The following is a 17007-nucleotide window of genomic DNA, read 5'->3' as shown; positions in this document are numbered from 1 at the left end:
TTCTGTGCAATCATTTTACTTTAACTCAGCAAGGGTCAACCTTTTTTGGCAGGTGTGCCACACATTAGTTCCTCACCCTCCCCAGGTACCACTCTTCCCATGCTTAGTCTGTTGCTCTGTTTTCTGCTCCCTATCTGATTTGTTGCTGTGCCCTCTGCCCTGCTGGTCACCGTGCTCCCTGCCTAATCTGCTGCTCTGCTTTCTGCTCTCTTCCCAATCTGTTGCATGCCACACGGCCCCAGTGCCACTCATGGTACCCATGCCACAGGTTGGCCACCCCTGTCGCAACTAATGTAAAATGCTGCTGACTGTGTGTTGTACTCATTGTCAGTGCTCTGGATTCAGGAATCCAGCCCTTGCAGGCGTTGTTCTGAAGCTGTGCAAAAGGCATGTGAAATGTCACGGCTGGTGCAGGTAAGAGCAGGGTTGTGGCATGGCTGTGCCTGGTGCCCACTTTGCATGGATATAAACCATCACCTGAGGTGCAAGGCAGTGGGATGGGGCTTAGTAGCCCCAGAGCTGCTCCATGTGCCCTCTCTCCAGGCAAAAGTGGGACCTGACCTGTTTGCTGCAGCATCACCTGTCTCTGGGAAGTATCTGTGCGTATACACAAGTCTGCTTAATGCCTTGCTTCCAGGGGAGATGGGCCTGCAGACCCCTACACCAAGCTCTGTTGCAAGGGCTTCTGCATCGATATCCTGAAGAAGCTGGCCAAGGTGGTGAAGTTCTCCTACGACCTCTACCTGGTAACCAATGGAAAGCATGGGAAGATAGTGCGTGGCGTCTGGAACGGGATGATTGGCGAGGTAGGGAGGACATGGTTTTTTGCAATGCACCTCTCCTTGGGAAGGGCTGCACTAGCAGCCTGTTGCCAGCAATGGACCTGAGCCCTTGAGTCGCAAGTTGTGCCAGTTCTCTGCTGTCAGAAAATAGCTCTGAAACCCCCAGGCAAAATGTATGCCCCATTCTCCTCGGGTGGCTTGCATTTCCTCCCTTGGGTCACGTGGTGGAGGTCTGTGCTGTGTATCGCAGTGTCGCTCCATGTACTGGAATTCCTCGCGGTTTGCTTCTATTTTAAGTTGGAAGTTAAATTAAAGATAAAGAGAAGGAATGTTTTAGCCACAAAGTGAAGCACTCAGAGCTTGGGAGGCATCAGCGCTAAGTTAGCCCTTGCAACCTTATTGCAGCACCTTGTGCATCCATTACATTACAGTCTTTAATGGCACAGTCACATCCTATTTTTTTCCCCGGGATCCTGGCATTACTCAGTGGAAGGCTCATTATTTAAACCATCTTTTTATCCTCCCCTTTTAAGCATCATGCGATACCCCCTGCATTGAATGCAACTATTTTTTATTACCTTTTGGGTATTGCAAAGGTGCTCTCACTATGGCAGGCAAGTGCTTTTGTACCTCATAGACTAACTAAATCAGATGTATAAGCTTTCCTAAGCAGCAGCTTGAGCTTAGCTCCGACAATGAAAGCTTATACATATGAGATTTAGTTCACTTATAAGGTGCAAAGCTACCCTGCCTTCTGCCTGACTAAGACTGCTAACTACCTCTCTCTAGGCAAGTGTTTTGCCAATCTTTATACATTCATCTTTGCAGACCCCTGTGGTATTATCCCCCTTCTTCCTCTGGGGAACTAAGGCATAAAAAGATGAAAGTTAAAATCATTAGAAGTATCCGCCCATTTTGGGTGCCCAGCGTAAGACACCAACAGCAGGATGTTCCCAAGTGTGGAGCAGTTTTGTAGTGCTCTGCTTGTTCAAAACACAGCCCTGATCAACCTCGGTTGCAGTTATGGCTCCTTAGCATTTCTGCCCATCTCACTCCAGGTGTCACATTGGATACCCAGAAATAGATGTGCCTAGGGGCCAGCTGTCAGCATTTAGGTTGAAGTGACTTGGTGTGAGGCAGGGAGAGAGTCCAGGTCTCCAGGACAGAATTCATCTGCCTTAATCGTGAGACCCTCCTCTGCCTGCCATCCCTGGTCCTAATGTTGGCATATCTCCCAACTTCTGCAATAAATGAGGTTCATGTAAAGAATGGATGATCCTGCCCTGAGCAGGAGGCTGAACTAAATGACCTCGGGAGGTCCCTGCCACCTGTGCCTAACTCTGGCGGGCTTGACTCGGCAACCTGAATGTTCTTCTGTAGTTGTCTTGCGCTTGTGTGAGATGCTGATACACATTGGGTCCAGTTCCCTGGTGTATACACCAGCTGCTCTCCAGTGGGTGGCAAGAAAGGAGGTTTGGGTGTTGGATTCTGGCCTAGCAGCCATGCGTCTAAGTCGGTTATTCCTCTCCTGTCCTCAGGGCAGGGATGGCTTTAGGCTGCAGGTTGTTCAGTAGCCTGCCTGGCCCCTGGTGCAGCTGGCTGCTCTTTTATACTCTATTTCCTTATGTGCCCGGGGCAGCAGAGAATAGCTGCGGGACAGTGTGCTGCAGCTGTGCCCCACACATGCCCCCAGTCTGTTGCTTACATTTTGGCTGGGGTGGATGCAGAGCTTTTATCCCATTTCTGTAGTTGCTGGGGTGGCGCCCATGGGGTACACAAACCCTGGGGGGGCACCTATTGTATGCTGGCAGAGCGGAGAAGAAGATCCTTGAAGTCACTAAGCATCAGTCTCTGAGCCTGTTAGAGGAAAACCAGTAATAAAGGGAGGAGTTTATCGTGAACACATTTTGGAGGCTGGGACAAGGAGAGTGCGTTGCTTTAGGACTAGTCTTTTCGCTAGTCGGTGTGAAGGCTAGACGGAGAGGATGGTTAGCTTTGTAGGACCTGGTTAGCAATTGCTCCCTTTGCTCTGGATTTGCCTGGCCTGTTCCTGATCACCTTCCCTGTCCCCAGGTATACTACAAGCGAGCAGACATGGCCATTGGGTCCCTCACCATCAATGAGGAGCGCTCTGAGATTGTGGATTTCTCTGTGCCCTTCGTGGAGACTGGCATCAGTGTCATGGTGGCCAGAAGCAACGGGACTGTCTCCCCATCTGCCTTCCTAGGTGAGCAAGTGCCTGCTTGGTGCTGGGATGGTGATTGCGTGTGAAGCCACAGGTGTTGATGCTTTGGAGAGGGGGAAATGGGTAGAGTGAGAAATGCAGGATGAAGGTGTGGCCCTGCAGTTTACCTTCTGGGGTGAGTTTTCAGAAGGTCAGATTGGCTAAGGCCCCAGTCTGGTGTGGAGAGTCCAGTTCGGTGTCACTGAGGGTCATGGGGTGTGTTGCCACGTCCAGGTTAATTCACATCCTCAGCATTACTCAGAAGGAAGGCTGAGCCAGAGAGGTGCCTGCCTTTTGGGGGATGAAAATTGCTGCTGACCTGATTGATGGGCTGATATCATTATCTGGCCTTGAAGGCTGGGTAGGCAGAGGTCCGTGCAGGATCCCTACATTGGTGCTAGGCTATCTGCCATTTGTCATCAAGGAAGAAGCAAGGTTAGACAGAGAAAGGTGCATGAGTCCAGCCAAACTCCATCCTAACCTGGCTCTTGTTAGTTAAGAGGAGAGAGGACTCTTGGATTTTATTTCTGATTCTGCTACTTGTGACCTTGGACAAGTCACTTGGCCTCTCTGCCTCAGCTTCCCTATCTATAAAATGACTCTAATAGCATCTCTCTTACAGGGTACTTGAGAGGCTGAACTGATTATTTAATAGAGCACTCGGTGTTCCACTGATGAGGTGCTATAAACGTGCAAAGAAGTAGCATCGTTATCCATGCATAAGTAATAGTTTCCCAATCTTTTTCCTACAACTGAACGCCTTAGCAATTGCCAAAGGAACTTCATGTCCCTGTAATTTTTGAAGGGGTGGTGACTGGGCTGCAGTCTCTGAGTGGGATCAGCAAGGAAACAATTAACCTATCCGCTGGGTTTGAGTTTATCCTGGGAACCTGCAAATGTTGGTGCCTCTCCCCTTGCAAAATCTGAACTCTTTCTGTGAGAAAAGCTTTGCTACTTGACCACGCTGTAACGTGGAGTGCAATTTTCGGCAGTGTCATAACACAGAATTAGATTGTCTTGTGCAGGTTCTTGATGGATTCTGCTCATTTCCAGGGCCATAGGGTCCTTCTGCCATATTGTCTAGAAGGGGACTCTCTGGGGTTTAATGTTGCTGTTATGCTCTGTATGGTTATGAACTATAGATGGGTCACTGATGACAAAAATGGGAAACTTGAAGTCCACTGAACAAGTCATCTTAAAATGAAGGGTTTGATTAAAGCCTGCATTGCTGGAGACTATAGGTCCTCAGTGTCAATGCAGGGTCAGAGCTGAGCAGATCAGAACCAACGTGCCCGTGGCAACTTTTTGGTGGAATTTATGAAATGAGCTAATGCATCTCGGACAAGTTCCCAGAGGAGAAGAGGCCACATTGCAGAAGTTTCTATTGACTGGCCTCCCTGCTGTTGGTGACATAACAGGCCAAGGTATAATTGTAGGCCACACGGTGGAGATGCTAGTCTGGAAGGACAAATCTCGGGAGGATTTTCTATGGCTTGCATATATTCTGGGGGTATTCTCACTTTTTGCCAATCTGAGGGTTATTCAAGTGTTGGGTGTGTTCTTGAAGTCTCTTCCAAGAGTGGTGGCTCTTTCTCCACCAGGTTTGGCTTATGGAGTAGTGCCCCTCCTGGATGGAGACCTTACCATTGTCACATCCAGCCAAGAGCTACTGCACCTTCTCTGAGAGCGCTTTGAAAAGCAACCAGAAACTTCAGTGAGTGCAGAACACCTTACAATAAGATGATCCATACCCTGGGCAGTTCACCTTTGCTGCATGGGTATCCACATATGAATTTTAATTTCTCTTCATGGGGGTTGAGCACCCATAATTCTCATAATCCATTTGGCATTGTGGGTCCTCAGGAGTTTTGGAAATTGGCTCCCAAAGGCTCATGTTTTCTGGGGCTTGGATGTCTTGGAAACAGACTCTCATCTAGCTGACATCAAACCCAGTGCATCTGAGAAGAGCATCTAAGCTCAGGCTCGCGGGGTGGGTGTTCTTGGTAGAGCATCCTTAGCTGTGACCTTGCTTGGGTGGTCAAGGTGCAGTGTAAAGGCCTCTCTGTCTGTTAAAGCTTTTGCCTGGGAAGGGCTGTAATTCAGAGCAGGTTATAGGAACGGGTTAAAGGAACAGGTTGAAGATGTTGATTGTATTTGTGACAGCATATCATGATGATGCCGTAGTTTTATATGCGGCTGCTATGCCTGCCGTAGATAGCTATTATGGATTGTAATTATGATTTCATTATACTAAAGCACCCACAGGCCAAGAAAACAGCCACAATTGCAATAAAAGTATTTTTGAAATGTCATTATTAAAAGGGTCATGTTGGCAACTCCCTTAGTGCCGTATCAGAGAAACAAGATTTGTGGGGTGAAGAAATGTTTTTTGTTGGAGGAACTTATATAGTTGGGAGCAGTAGGAGACATCATTTTGGGCTTCATGTGCCCTTCATCAGGTCTGTCGGGGAAACAAGTTGTCACCATCCAAGCTACACACAAGGCAGAACAAATGATTTAATTTAACGTAATGGTGTTAATAGATGTAATCACTTGAAAGGGGAAGTGGGCGTTTATTACCTGTGGGGCAAAAAAAAAGTTAGCAGGGGGAGATGTGAGAGGTAAGTTTTAATGAACCATAAAATCAATGTTTCAGTTATGTCCATGGGTTTTAGTGTCCAGGAAAGTTATGAGTTTCTGTTCCCACGCCTGTCTTCTGGAGTTTCTGGGGGAAAGCAACTGAGCCTCCAACTTCACTGCTTTCCCTCCTTTTCTCCTTCAATAACCTATTATTACACCCCTGCATACTCCAAGAGAAAACCATTCCAGGAACTTCTTACACTTGGTATGAAGTTGGAGTTGGGGTGCTCTACACTTCCGGCCCTTGCTGTTTGGAGGAGGTTGAAGAAGGTAGGGACTGAAGCCAGATTACATGGAGGCCAAGGTTGGGTTTTGCTGGTGCTGAAATCTGTTCTTGCCAGACTGCACTTTGCTGAATTTGCAATGTGTCTGAGAGACAGATCCGGACCCAGGAGCTCGACTGAAAGCAGTTGGAGCTGGGCATTTGAGTTTGGACTCTCTCCTTGAAAGGGGAATTTCAGATGTGAAGTGGAGCGGGTTGGGAGTTCTCGGGGAGGGTTTTCTGTTGGAGAATGCAGGTGTGTTGAAATCTTTAAGGCTTGATTTTTGCCTTCAGCCCAGCCGACAGCTTTTCCTTTCTGTAACAATAAGATGAATTATTAGACATTCTGCAGGTTGCTTTTCCTTCCAAATCAGAGCCAGACCTAAATTTAGAGGTCCTTCCCAGCATCCTGACTTGCACTTCTCATTTGGGCCTGTATCTAATCTAACTCCATCTGTCTTAATGAAACCACCCAGCACCCTGTGGGGTCCCAGTGAGAGCTGATCCCTCCTGCTGGAGGTGCCATTACTGCCCGGTTGCCCTCTGGGGTTAACTGAAGTGACTCGAGGCATTTTCACCCACTTAGTCTTTGCCTTAAATTTAGCCCCATGGAAACAAAACTTCTCTGGTGGGAGTTACTGCTGCTATCATAGCACCTGCATGCCCCAGATGAGATTAAGGGCCCAGTGGGTTGGATATAGCCCCCATCCCAAAGAGCTTACAGATCTAAAGCAACAAGGCAGACAAAGGATGGGAGCAAGGAACCGCTGTTATTCTCACGTTACAGATGGGCACAGAGAGAGGAAGGTCACATGGGGGCTTTGTGCAGAGCTGGGAGCTTAACGCAGGTCTCTTGAATCTCTGGCCACTGCTTTAAGGACAAGGCCAACCTGAGGCAGCGTGGCATGAGGGATGGGATGCGTGAATTCAGCTGAGTGGAAGCAATGTGCCCATTGTCAGGTGAGGATACGGACACCACATCAGCATCTCTGACAACACTGGAGGGCAGGCAGGGCTCCCGTGGCCCCCTCCCCTCTTTCCTGCAGTGAAACAAAGACTGTCATTTTCTTTCACTCGCTGCCAGATCTGCAGAAAGTCTAAGACACAAAAAGAAACCAGTTATGCAATGGTTCTTTTCAATGAATTGAATTTGGGACCGGCTGGACTGAGATTATTCCTCGGGATGTTCATTCCACAAACCCACACTTTGCCTCTTGCACATTTTAATAACAACATTCGAATAAATGGTTCTAAGTATTTCCTTGCAGGGTGGGGGGAAAACCTGAATGTTTAACTATGCAGGAAGTGTGTGTGACTATGCACATGCCTGGGCACACATGCTAGTCTGGAGGCTTATGGTTGTACATGCCTGCTTTGTGTGAGTACCCGTCACTTTGAGTTTCCTTAGCAGTGCATGCTGCCTATCTGTGCTTGTTTGAGGACAAGCATGTTTGCAGTGCCTGTCACGTGAACAGGTCCATATAGGTGGATGCAAAGCTTCTGCATATATACACACCTAAGTGCATATGTGGATGAATGTGCGTTGCGTGTTGCATGCGTTGTGTTGGAAAGTCCTGTAGTCCTTGCGAATGAGCATTTCTGGGAGTATATATTGCCCCTTGTACTTTCATTGGTGTGTGTGCAAGCTTGACGGCCTGTCTCTATGTGCACGAGCATACATTTGTAGTATATGCTGCATGGTTCATCCGTGAAGGTCTCCTTTGTGTGTGTGAGTATGTAGGTGAATGCATTTGCCTGTGTAAATTGTTCTATGTAGGTGTACATGTATGTCTATGTGTGCATGTGTAAGTGTACACGTGTGTGGGAGAGAAATGGCATGTGCAGTACAGGCAGTCCTTGTACTTATGGCGGGTTGCCTTCCTGGAAAAGGCAACAATGCCTTTCAAATCAGTTGAATCTGATTTTTTCCATAGAAACAATGTTATAATAGGGCGTTTCGTTCCTGACCAAGGGCCTGACGCCCAACTTTTTTACAGAAATGACCATAAACATCATATTTAAATCAACTATTTAATCAACTATAAATGATATACACTGTACAGCATAAAGCTTTCTAAAGTGTACTGTATATACATCAGTTAAACAGGGCAATACAGCAACTAATCACATAACATTTTATTGAATCAGGAGGTGAAGGAACACCTTCGTCAGGGTCATGGAATTCAGAAGGGCTTCTTTGGGGAGATTTTGAGGCGACTTAGGGACACTTGGTGGCTTTTTGAGAAACTGGTCCAGGGATGTTTGTTTTGCTGCCCTCTTTCTCATTGTAAATGTCCCTTTAGTGCCCTAAGTGTGAGGATCTAGCGCTGTAAGTAATAACATGGGTGCAAATGGCGGAGTGCCACAAGTGTGAATCACCGTAAGTCGAAACACCGTAAGTCGAGGACTGCCTGTATTATGCAAGCACATCTGTTGGTCTGTGTATATTCATGAGCTTGTCCAGGCTAGATATGCTTGCTTACAGGTTGGTATAGGCACATATGGTCCTTGAAGGTTTCTGTAACCTGTGCACAAACCCAAGATGTTGCTGCCAAAAGCTGTTATCGTTTCTTCGTCTTCAGAGTTTTCTGCCTTCTGTGTTCTGGTACTGCAGGTTAAATGTGCAGCCAGACTCCCCGAGCCAGTGGAGGGGAGGGCAGATAACTGGGATCTAGATGTGCCAGTCCCCTGACACCAGGGCTGTGAGACCAGGGTCACAGGAGATGGGACCACCCTGGCTTTAGTCCTCTTCAGAAAGGTGTGTCCCACCACCTTACTTTGGAAACTTCCCCCATGCCATAGGAACAACCCTTGCTGAGTCCAGTTACTTGCATCCTGCCAGGCCTCTGGGGTTTAACGGTTTCTCTGCTTTCTCCAGATTTGGGCCTTGCCACCTTGGGCATGATGATCTCCTCCTCCTGGCACAGGAAATACGAGCAGGGAAGTTCTGCCCAAGAGGAGCCAGGGTCAAGGTTCCCCACTCATTTTGACCCACCAGTGCTGTGTGTCCTCCCTTGGTCTCCCATCTCCCTCGACATGCTAATGAAAGTCATCTGATGCCATCAGATAAAGTTTCTCTCCTGCCTGACAGGGAAGGACACGCTGACAAATGGGCCTTGGTTGCTGTATTTTGAGGGCCTGAATTAATCCTATCCTTCAGCCTGCCCTTTAACGACGGAGCTCTATCACTCCATGTGTCTGCTGCTGTCACCCAACAACTGCCACCGTCTCTTCTGCTTGGTCTCTCTCTGCCCTCAAAGCCTCGTGCTGTTTGCGTCTCTTCCTGCCTCCCTTTTCCACGGCTGTCCATCTCCCTTTTCATCTCTGTCCCTCTCTTGGCATCTCCTTCCCTCCTTTTGTGCCTGTCTTGGTTCTTCATACCCTATTCTCTCCCTCTCTGCTCCTCTCTATCGCTGTCTCTCACTGGGTGAGCCCCGAGTGCAATAGGAAGGTGTGATCACAGCTCGGAGAGCTTTAATCTAGTTAGGTAACAGCAAGACTGTAGCACCGTTAGCTTCAATACAGACTCTGCAAAGCCATGGGTACCCTGATGCTCACCTGGACAGCTGACCGGCATCACAGCCCCCCCACTGCCACACCTTCACTGTGATTCTTACCTAAATTAGGTAGATTAAAGCTACAGGCTATCACAGTGCAGGTTTACTCTTGGTAAATCCCTCCCTCAGCTTAGTCGATGATTAATATATCAGCTTTATTGTGCCTCTTTTTTTTACTGCTAGTGATTTTTTTTTTTCCATCGCTACATCCCATTTTTCTGGAATTTATTTGCTGAATAATTTCTGCCACTAATAATTCTCAGTTTGCAGTTGGCGTTTGAGTGATTTACTGCAAGCAGTTGCTCCCCAAGCTGTTTTGCCTGGATGTCTCGGGCACAGGATAGGTTTCTATTTCATGACTGAGAAAAAGTAACTCTTAGGATGCGGTTCCTAGTGTGAATGCTTGTGATTTCTCATCAGGAAACTCACTCGCTCTTAGAAAATGACCCCAAACAGTGTAAAGGCGGTTACTTCTGTAACAGATGTATTCAAATAAGCATTTGTTCATGATTCAGGATATATTTGAATAAGCACCCACTTGTAACCTTAACCTTACCTTCTGTTCTTCCTCAGCCAGGGTCAGGGACCACCTTCTTGCTTTCTTTGTACAGCACTTGGTACAATGAATGTCTGGTCCTTGATAGCGGCTCCTAGGTACTGTAGTAATCTGTTTGCCTAGGGTCGGTATTACTTGTAACATGTTTTGATATGTGAATAATGCCTCAGGTTTCCTGCCATCACCGTTAGGATTTGGTCAGGCAAGTAGATGCGATGTTTGGGTTGGTAAATTTTTTCAAGACCACTTTTCACATCTCTTTCTTCTCTCCCCACTGACCCCTGCTTGCTAACTTCTAGCTGCTTTCATCAGGTCTGACTTCAGCTCTTCTTGTGAATGGGGTGTCTCTGCTTCTTTCCATCTCCAGCTCTGATTTCACTGACATGGGGCAAGAGAGAAATGTATTTAGGAAGAGTGTATAGGCAATGACACACCATAGGTATAGGGCATCTTTCAGTGTAAAGCAAAGGGTAGGGGCTCCATAATGAAGGATGGGTGCATCTTGTACTGGGAATGTGATCCTGAACACTGCTGTGAAGGGGGATGGTGCTGGCTCCAAGTCTGTCTTTACAGAGCAGTGATTCCCAATCAGGGTGCCATGGCACTCTGGAGTGCATTGAGATCCTTTCAAGGGTGCCATGAGGTGCACACAGTGTTAGCACTGTTAAGGGTGCAAACATGGTTCACAAGATAAACCCAGAGGTTTCAAATAGGAGTCACTATAGAGAAGAGTTGCTCTATTTTTTTTCCATAGTCAAAAAGCGAGTAAAAACGAAGAGGTGGCACTTTCCGAGGAGGCCTCAAGTCTAACAAGGGGTGCCTTGAGTCTAAAAAAGCTTGAGAAACTGCTGTTATAGGGCATGTGGTTTAAGGGAGATGTTTCTCTAAGGCTCAAAGTTTGGGTCCTGCCGTATTAGCCAGTGTGAGGGGGCTGGTGTCCTATACTTGCTTAAGCCTTACAGCCACGTGCACACAAATCCGTGGGACCGGGGCAGCACAACCCAGCACTGATTCACTCTTCCTTGCCTTCCAGAGCCCTACAGTCCAGCGGTGTGGGTGATGATGTTTGTGATGTGTCTCACTGTAGTTGCCGTCACCGTCTTCGTGTTTGAATATTTCAGCCCCGTTGGCTACAACCAGAACCTAACTAGTGGCAAAAGTAAGTCACTCAAAGGGGCTGTGCGCACGCGTTGTTGTGCAGGGGGTAGGAAAAGGGGTGCACTGCGTAACAGGTGTACCTCTCCCCACTCCACGCAGGGCCACTCCCAAACCTCGGTGTCCCTCCCTGAGGGAGGGAGCCATCTCTTGGTCATGGTTTCATCTCCAGCTGGTGGTTTCTCCAGTGTTTTCTCTAATATCAATATAAGGAACTGGAAAGCCACCACAGTTGCCCTCTTTCCCCACAAACACATGCACGTGTATTCACTCAGTCCTCCACAGTCTCTTGCCATGGCTCTGTTAGGGTGGCATTACAGGTTACCTTTAAACTGTCCTAAGAGCACTTAAAATGGGAACATTCACCCATGAAAGGGTGTTAACCTGTGCTCAGTACCCTCTAAACGGTTTAAAGTTTTATGCTCATCTTGTTATCTTTGATCTGTTTTACCCAGGTCGTTCCCAGGCATTGCTAGTCTGTTCAGGGAGGGGGGGGGAAAAAAAAAAAGCTCTATTTTCATACCTCCAGCATCCCAGGATGCATCATTCCCAGGGCTTCCCACTCCTTTGCCCTGTGGACAAGCATTCAACGATCCTGAACACTGCTGTGAAGGGGGATGGTGCTGGCTCCAAGCAATCGCTCCTCTCGTGTCCCGGGGAATAGACTATGCATGCTGCGAGCATGCTGGGTCCCAGCTCTGCTAACCCAGCTCCCCCCCGACTCAATCCCTGTTCAGTGAAACAGGCACGATTTTAGTCCCTTATTCTTTTTTATTATTTCCCCCTGCTCTTTTTTCTCTACTTTTCCCCCCTGCCTGTTCAAGATTTTTTCCCTCCCACCTGCAGCTCTGCCTGGCTTTTCTTGGCTGCAGGGTGAGGGAAGCCACAGCTCTGCCCCAGAGGGAAGCTACAGCATGCAGAGTTATGTGCCACCTTCCCCGCCCCCCAGCCCTCCAGAGGAGGGGTACAGTCCTGGGTCTTGTCCCTGCCCCTGCTCACCAGACCTTTTAGTGGGAATCACAGTTGTGCAGGTCTGAGATGGCATTAAGATTTGACCTGCGACTGCTCTGAAGCTGGGGATGTTGTGTCAGAACAGATGTAAAATGTTTTCCAGGTAACCTGTAACCGCACCCTTAGACTGTCCCAGCTTATCTTGCTGGGATCCTTTGGCCCCAGCTGACTACCCGCCCCTGGGGCAGGCGGCTGGACTCGATGATCTCCCGAGGTCCCTTCCAGCCCTAGTGTCTATGAATCTATGAAGCTAGAAGAGATTCCTTAAGCTGGTTCAGGATCAACTGGTATTATGACAGTGCACAGTGGGTGAACCCAGTTCCTCCCAAACCACAGCTGTCACCATCAGGCCAGATCAGTGTGCTGGTGGATTTGTGTCCTGCCTGCTCCTCTGGTTTGGCTGAGAGCTTCTGCATCCTTGCCGGCTGGGGGAGAAAGTTTCTCTCTGTTGCTTTGCGGAGCAACAGGCCTGTCTCCGATTAAATTCATTAAGGCTTATCCATCCTGCTGTGCCCTTATTCTACTTTTCACACACTGGCAATGACCTCTCTGCTCCCCACCTGGGCATCACTGCCCTGCACCCCCGCCTCGCTCCAGGTTCGGGGAACCTGGGCGGTTTCTCAGCATTTCCCATAGGTATTTTGCCAGTCAGCCAGAGATCAGGCACAGGGAGGAAAGGGGAGGAAGCTGTTATCTTCCAGGAGACAACAGCTTAGAGCCCACAGCACAGACTATGCAACCTATTTTTAGCTTTCGTTTTCCAAGCGAACAAAGACTCCAGCCAAACCCGGCCAGGCAGAACCAGCCGCGCCGCTTCTCACGCTACCGCCTGTTTGTTTGCTCTGGGTTCGAATAGTCCCGGTTTTGTCTGCCTTTCTTCCCCCCTTGTTTAATTTTCTGGTACATGACCCTGTAGTGGCGGGACAGGGAAATGCATTTCCATTCTACTTGCCCTAACTACAAGCAAACTATTGGGCTGTTTCAGGAAGTGAGGTCAAAGCAGCAGCTGGTTAGGAGGTCTCCATGTCTCTCTGTGCTGAAATTCAGTCTTGGATCCTACCCTGAAACAGGTCTGGCGGGGCCCAGATCTATTCCCTTCACAGCCCAGAAATGGCCTAGCCAATGAAACAGGGCCACCTGCGTTGTTCTGGCAGGATTTTGTTCCAGATTTCCCACCAGCGTGTTGGAACCAAGCGATGGCTGAAGAATCTCTCCCAAGTGTTTCATAAAGCTCAGCGCCTGGCAGCTGCAGTAACTGGTGATATAGAAATGCCTACGGCAGATTAGATGTTAGGGTAAGATGATGTTTTAAGAGACGGCATGCCTGGACCAGCTTGGAGGTCGTGCTGTTGAGAGAGCCCCGTGGGATATGACCCGAGGTATTTCAGTCCTAGGGAAACGGGTGGCTTTTACTGGCTGCATTCTGTAAAGCCAATGTATCTTTAGTACCTAGAGCCTCTGACACACTCATTTGAGGATCTCTGAAGCACGAAGCAGGTGACTGCAAGGGTTTTGCAGCACTGGTGAGGTCTGGGTTTCAGACCTCTCCATCCCTCTCTCTCTCTCATCAACAAATGCCAGAAGAGAAGGAAAAAAAGAGATGAATTGAAAATAACCTTCCCCCAAAGCTGCTCCTTGCCTATATCTTTTTCAGGGGGGATGGGACGGTTTCCACTTGGCAGGAAAATTAGACATTGAAAAAAAAAAACAGTAGTAGGAGTGGAAATCCTTCTTTTATCAAAAGCTCCAGGCTAACAGCCATGAGAGGAGGTGTTGTCCCTGTTCATTTTCCGTGAGACACAAACAGGGATACCTGTGGTTGAAGAACTGCACCGAGTTTATCCGAGCTGTTTCGAGTCGCTCACAGCCGCTTTTCTCCTTCCAGAGTCCGGTGGCCCCTCCTTCACCATTGGCAAATCTATCTGGCTGCTCTGGGCACTGGTCTTCAATAACTCGGTGCCCATCGAGAATCCAAAAGGCACCACCAGTAAGATTATGGTGCTCATCTGGGCTTTCTTTGCTGTGATATTCCTAGCCAGCTACACAGCTAACCTGGCGGCATTTATGATCCAGGAGCAATACATCGACACTGTCTCTGGGCTGAGCGATAAGAAGGTGAGGCGGGCTCCGGGCAAACAAATGCAGTCTGGGAGTGCATGCATGGCTGGGCAGAGTAGGCCACGTGGAGTACACAGGTTAGGGTCAAGGGATGGGGTTAGTCTTGACTGAAAAGAGCAGACCTGCTTCGCCTTCTGAACTAACCTGATCAAGTCGGGTTTCTGTAGCATGGGACTCTCTATGATACCAGCCACAAAGAACCACGTGCCAAATCCATCAAAGCTCTGTTACTGCTCATCCTGACTCTCTCCCATTACTCCAGTCATTACATCTCTGGTACAGTGAGCCTAGCAGCTGGAGATGGTGGTGGTATGCTCCATGGGTTGTATACTTACCCTGCTCTGTATGAGGCATAAGGTGCATTGATAGGAGAAGGGACTGTGAGTAGACCTAGCCACTCATCCAAGAGGAGTTGGGGTAAAGGTGAGGAATTGAAGGGGAACACAGATTGGAGGATGTTGAACTCTTTCGACCTAACGGTGAACAGATCTCATTGCTGAAAAGGAGAATCCACAGAAGTAGCCAGGGTGGAGAGCAAAAAGTGAAAAGCTAGTAGAGGGAACCAGGGAGCAGAGCGAGGAAGGCACCAGGCTCTCATGCAGAACGGGATTGCTGGGCTCTTTCCTCCCACTATCACCCATGGATAGTCAAAAGGAGTCATTCCCATACTGTGGTGGGAGACTCTGATGTGGTGTATCCTCCATGTGCCCCCTCTTGAGTACACGGCATGGGCTGGCCATCAGCTAGGAGCACCTTTCTGAACAGAATTGCCTTTGATGGGAAGCAGAGTTTGAGAAGCTGGCACCGCCTTGAACTCTGCCAGTGCTGTCCTGCCCCTCCATGAGAGGCCGTAGGGCTCAACAGACAATGCTGACATGACTAGTGGTCAGGAGATGTGGGTTTGAGCCCCAGCTCCAGCACTGACTATGAGGAGGTGCTCTGTGCCTTGGTTTCCTCGATCTGCAAAATGGGAACAGTGAAACGTACCTTTGGAAAGCGGCTTGAGATCTGTGGGTGAAACACGCTGTGGGCCAGATCCTGTTTCACCTTTTGGAAACCAAAGTAGACTTGGCTGCCTAAATGTGATCCTGTCCTACTCTGCTTGAGTCCTTGAAAAACAGGAACGTGCCTACTTTTGTAACTCGTCTTCATCTGAGTCTCACGACTAAGTCACGAAAAGCAGTGAGCAGAGGAATGACCCATTTAGTTTTTTCACTGGCGGTTTTCCTGGGATGCAAGTAGGGTGGAACAGGGTCACGTCTAGTCACTTAAGTCCACTTTGGCACCTGCAGTGTAGAGCAGAATCTGGCCCTATATAAATAATGGAGTTCTGCTACCATTATCTCAGCAGCGTGAGATGGAGAAGACCTCTTATCTCAACCATTGCATCGTCAGGAGGAGTAAAGGGCTGTTTACCACAGGGCAGTTTAAACTGTCTGAAGTGGAGGGACAGTGCAAGTGGGGGAGGACAGAAAAAGAGATGGGAAGTGACTGTGGCGGGCGGGCAGGGGCGCGTGTATGAGAGCCCTGTTTCATGAGGCTGGGAGTGAGAATTGAGAAGAAGGGACACAAGTGTGGGCCCTGACTCAGGCTTGTCAAGACCTGCAGATTTGAACACTGTCATATAGATGTTAACAAAGCGAGAACCACATTGTGGACACGTCAGCCCATTATTCAGCCAGCCTAGATGGATAGCGACAGGGTGGGAATAGATAGGAAGGGGAGGAAAGGAGAAGAGGCCGGATACAGGCTCAGGCTTGTTCTAACATTGGGCTGAAAGGAAAGTCCAAAAGGACGCCTGGACGGCAGTGCTGGTTGCTGTGGACAAGGCAACTGGTTGTGATTTGTGGCGCTTCCCTTTCCAGTTCCAGAGGCCCCAGGAGCAGTACCCGCCTTTCCGGTTTGGCACCGTTCCCAATGGCAGCACAGAGAGGAACATTCGGAGCAACTACCCCGACATGCACACGCACATGGTGAAATACAACCAGCGCTCGGTGGAGGATGCCCTGACCAGCCTCAAAATGGGGTACGTCTCCCCTCCAGCTCCTCGGACAAGACGCTTCCTTCCCGGCTCTCTGCTACCTCAGGCAAGCTTTTGCCTGAAGAAGGAGGGATGGCTTTATGCCACATTCACATTTATGTTAGGGACCTGGGAGGGTGAAGGTGAAGTTTGTTGCAAGATCTCCAGCTCACCAAGTGATTGTGGCTTTCAGGACGGCCCTTTCCAAAGGGTGGCAACTCTGAGAGAGAACAGCCGCACTCCCACTGCAGACAGCAGGAAACCCCAGTCTACCTGGGTGTCTCCTGTGCAGATCATTTCCACCCCACCCATGGCATCACCATCTTTTAGAGGAGGTGACAGGTTTGAGATCCTGATGCCTGGCAGCCCTTGGTGAGCCCATGGCAATTCTTGTTCATCAACCCTAGTAGCCTGCTGCACTTCAGTCTGGTAATTGCGTTCTGTCAGTCTAATTCCCCCCTTCAGTTTCCAAAGGAGACAGGTTGGTTTTTTCTGTCCCTTCACTTTAGTCCCTAAACTATTTGTATTGTGTTGCTGTGAGTTGTTAAGCAGCTGATGCATTTTGCTACCGTGGTGGCCACATTTCAGTGGTGTGCAAAGGGATCTGTCATTGCCTTTTAGAAGATCTCACTTGGAGCAAAGCGATTTGCTTAAGGCAGTCTTCACCAATTTGGGAGCATAC

The 17007-nt window shown here is 48.8% G+C and overlaps 1 protein-coding gene across 1 annotated transcript in view; it reads left to right on the top strand.

The window, feature by feature from the left end:
• GRIN2C (glutamate ionotropic receptor NMDA type subunit 2C) overlaps positions 1 to 17007 on the top strand; it is a 35965-nt gene that overhangs the window by 12204 nt on the left and 6754 nt on the right. Inside the window, 5 exon segments of the mRNA XM_025197425.1 lie at positions 638 to 806; positions 2856 to 3009; positions 11055 to 11180; positions 14073 to 14302; positions 16171 to 16331. Coding sequence (XP_025053210.1) covers positions 638 to 806; positions 2856 to 3009; positions 11055 to 11180; positions 14073 to 14302; positions 16171 to 16331 — 840 coding nt within the window.

This window comes from Alligator sinensis, unplaced genomic scaffold (genome assembly GCF_000455745.1).
Source record: "Alligator sinensis unplaced genomic scaffold, ASM45574v1 scaffold400_1, whole genome shotgun sequence".
Classification (NCBI taxonomy): domain Eukaryota; kingdom Metazoa; phylum Chordata; order Crocodylia; family Alligatoridae; genus Alligator; species Alligator sinensis.
The sequence above is the reverse complement of the archived record's forward strand: the minus strand, read 5'-3'. Positions and strand labels throughout refer to the sequence as shown.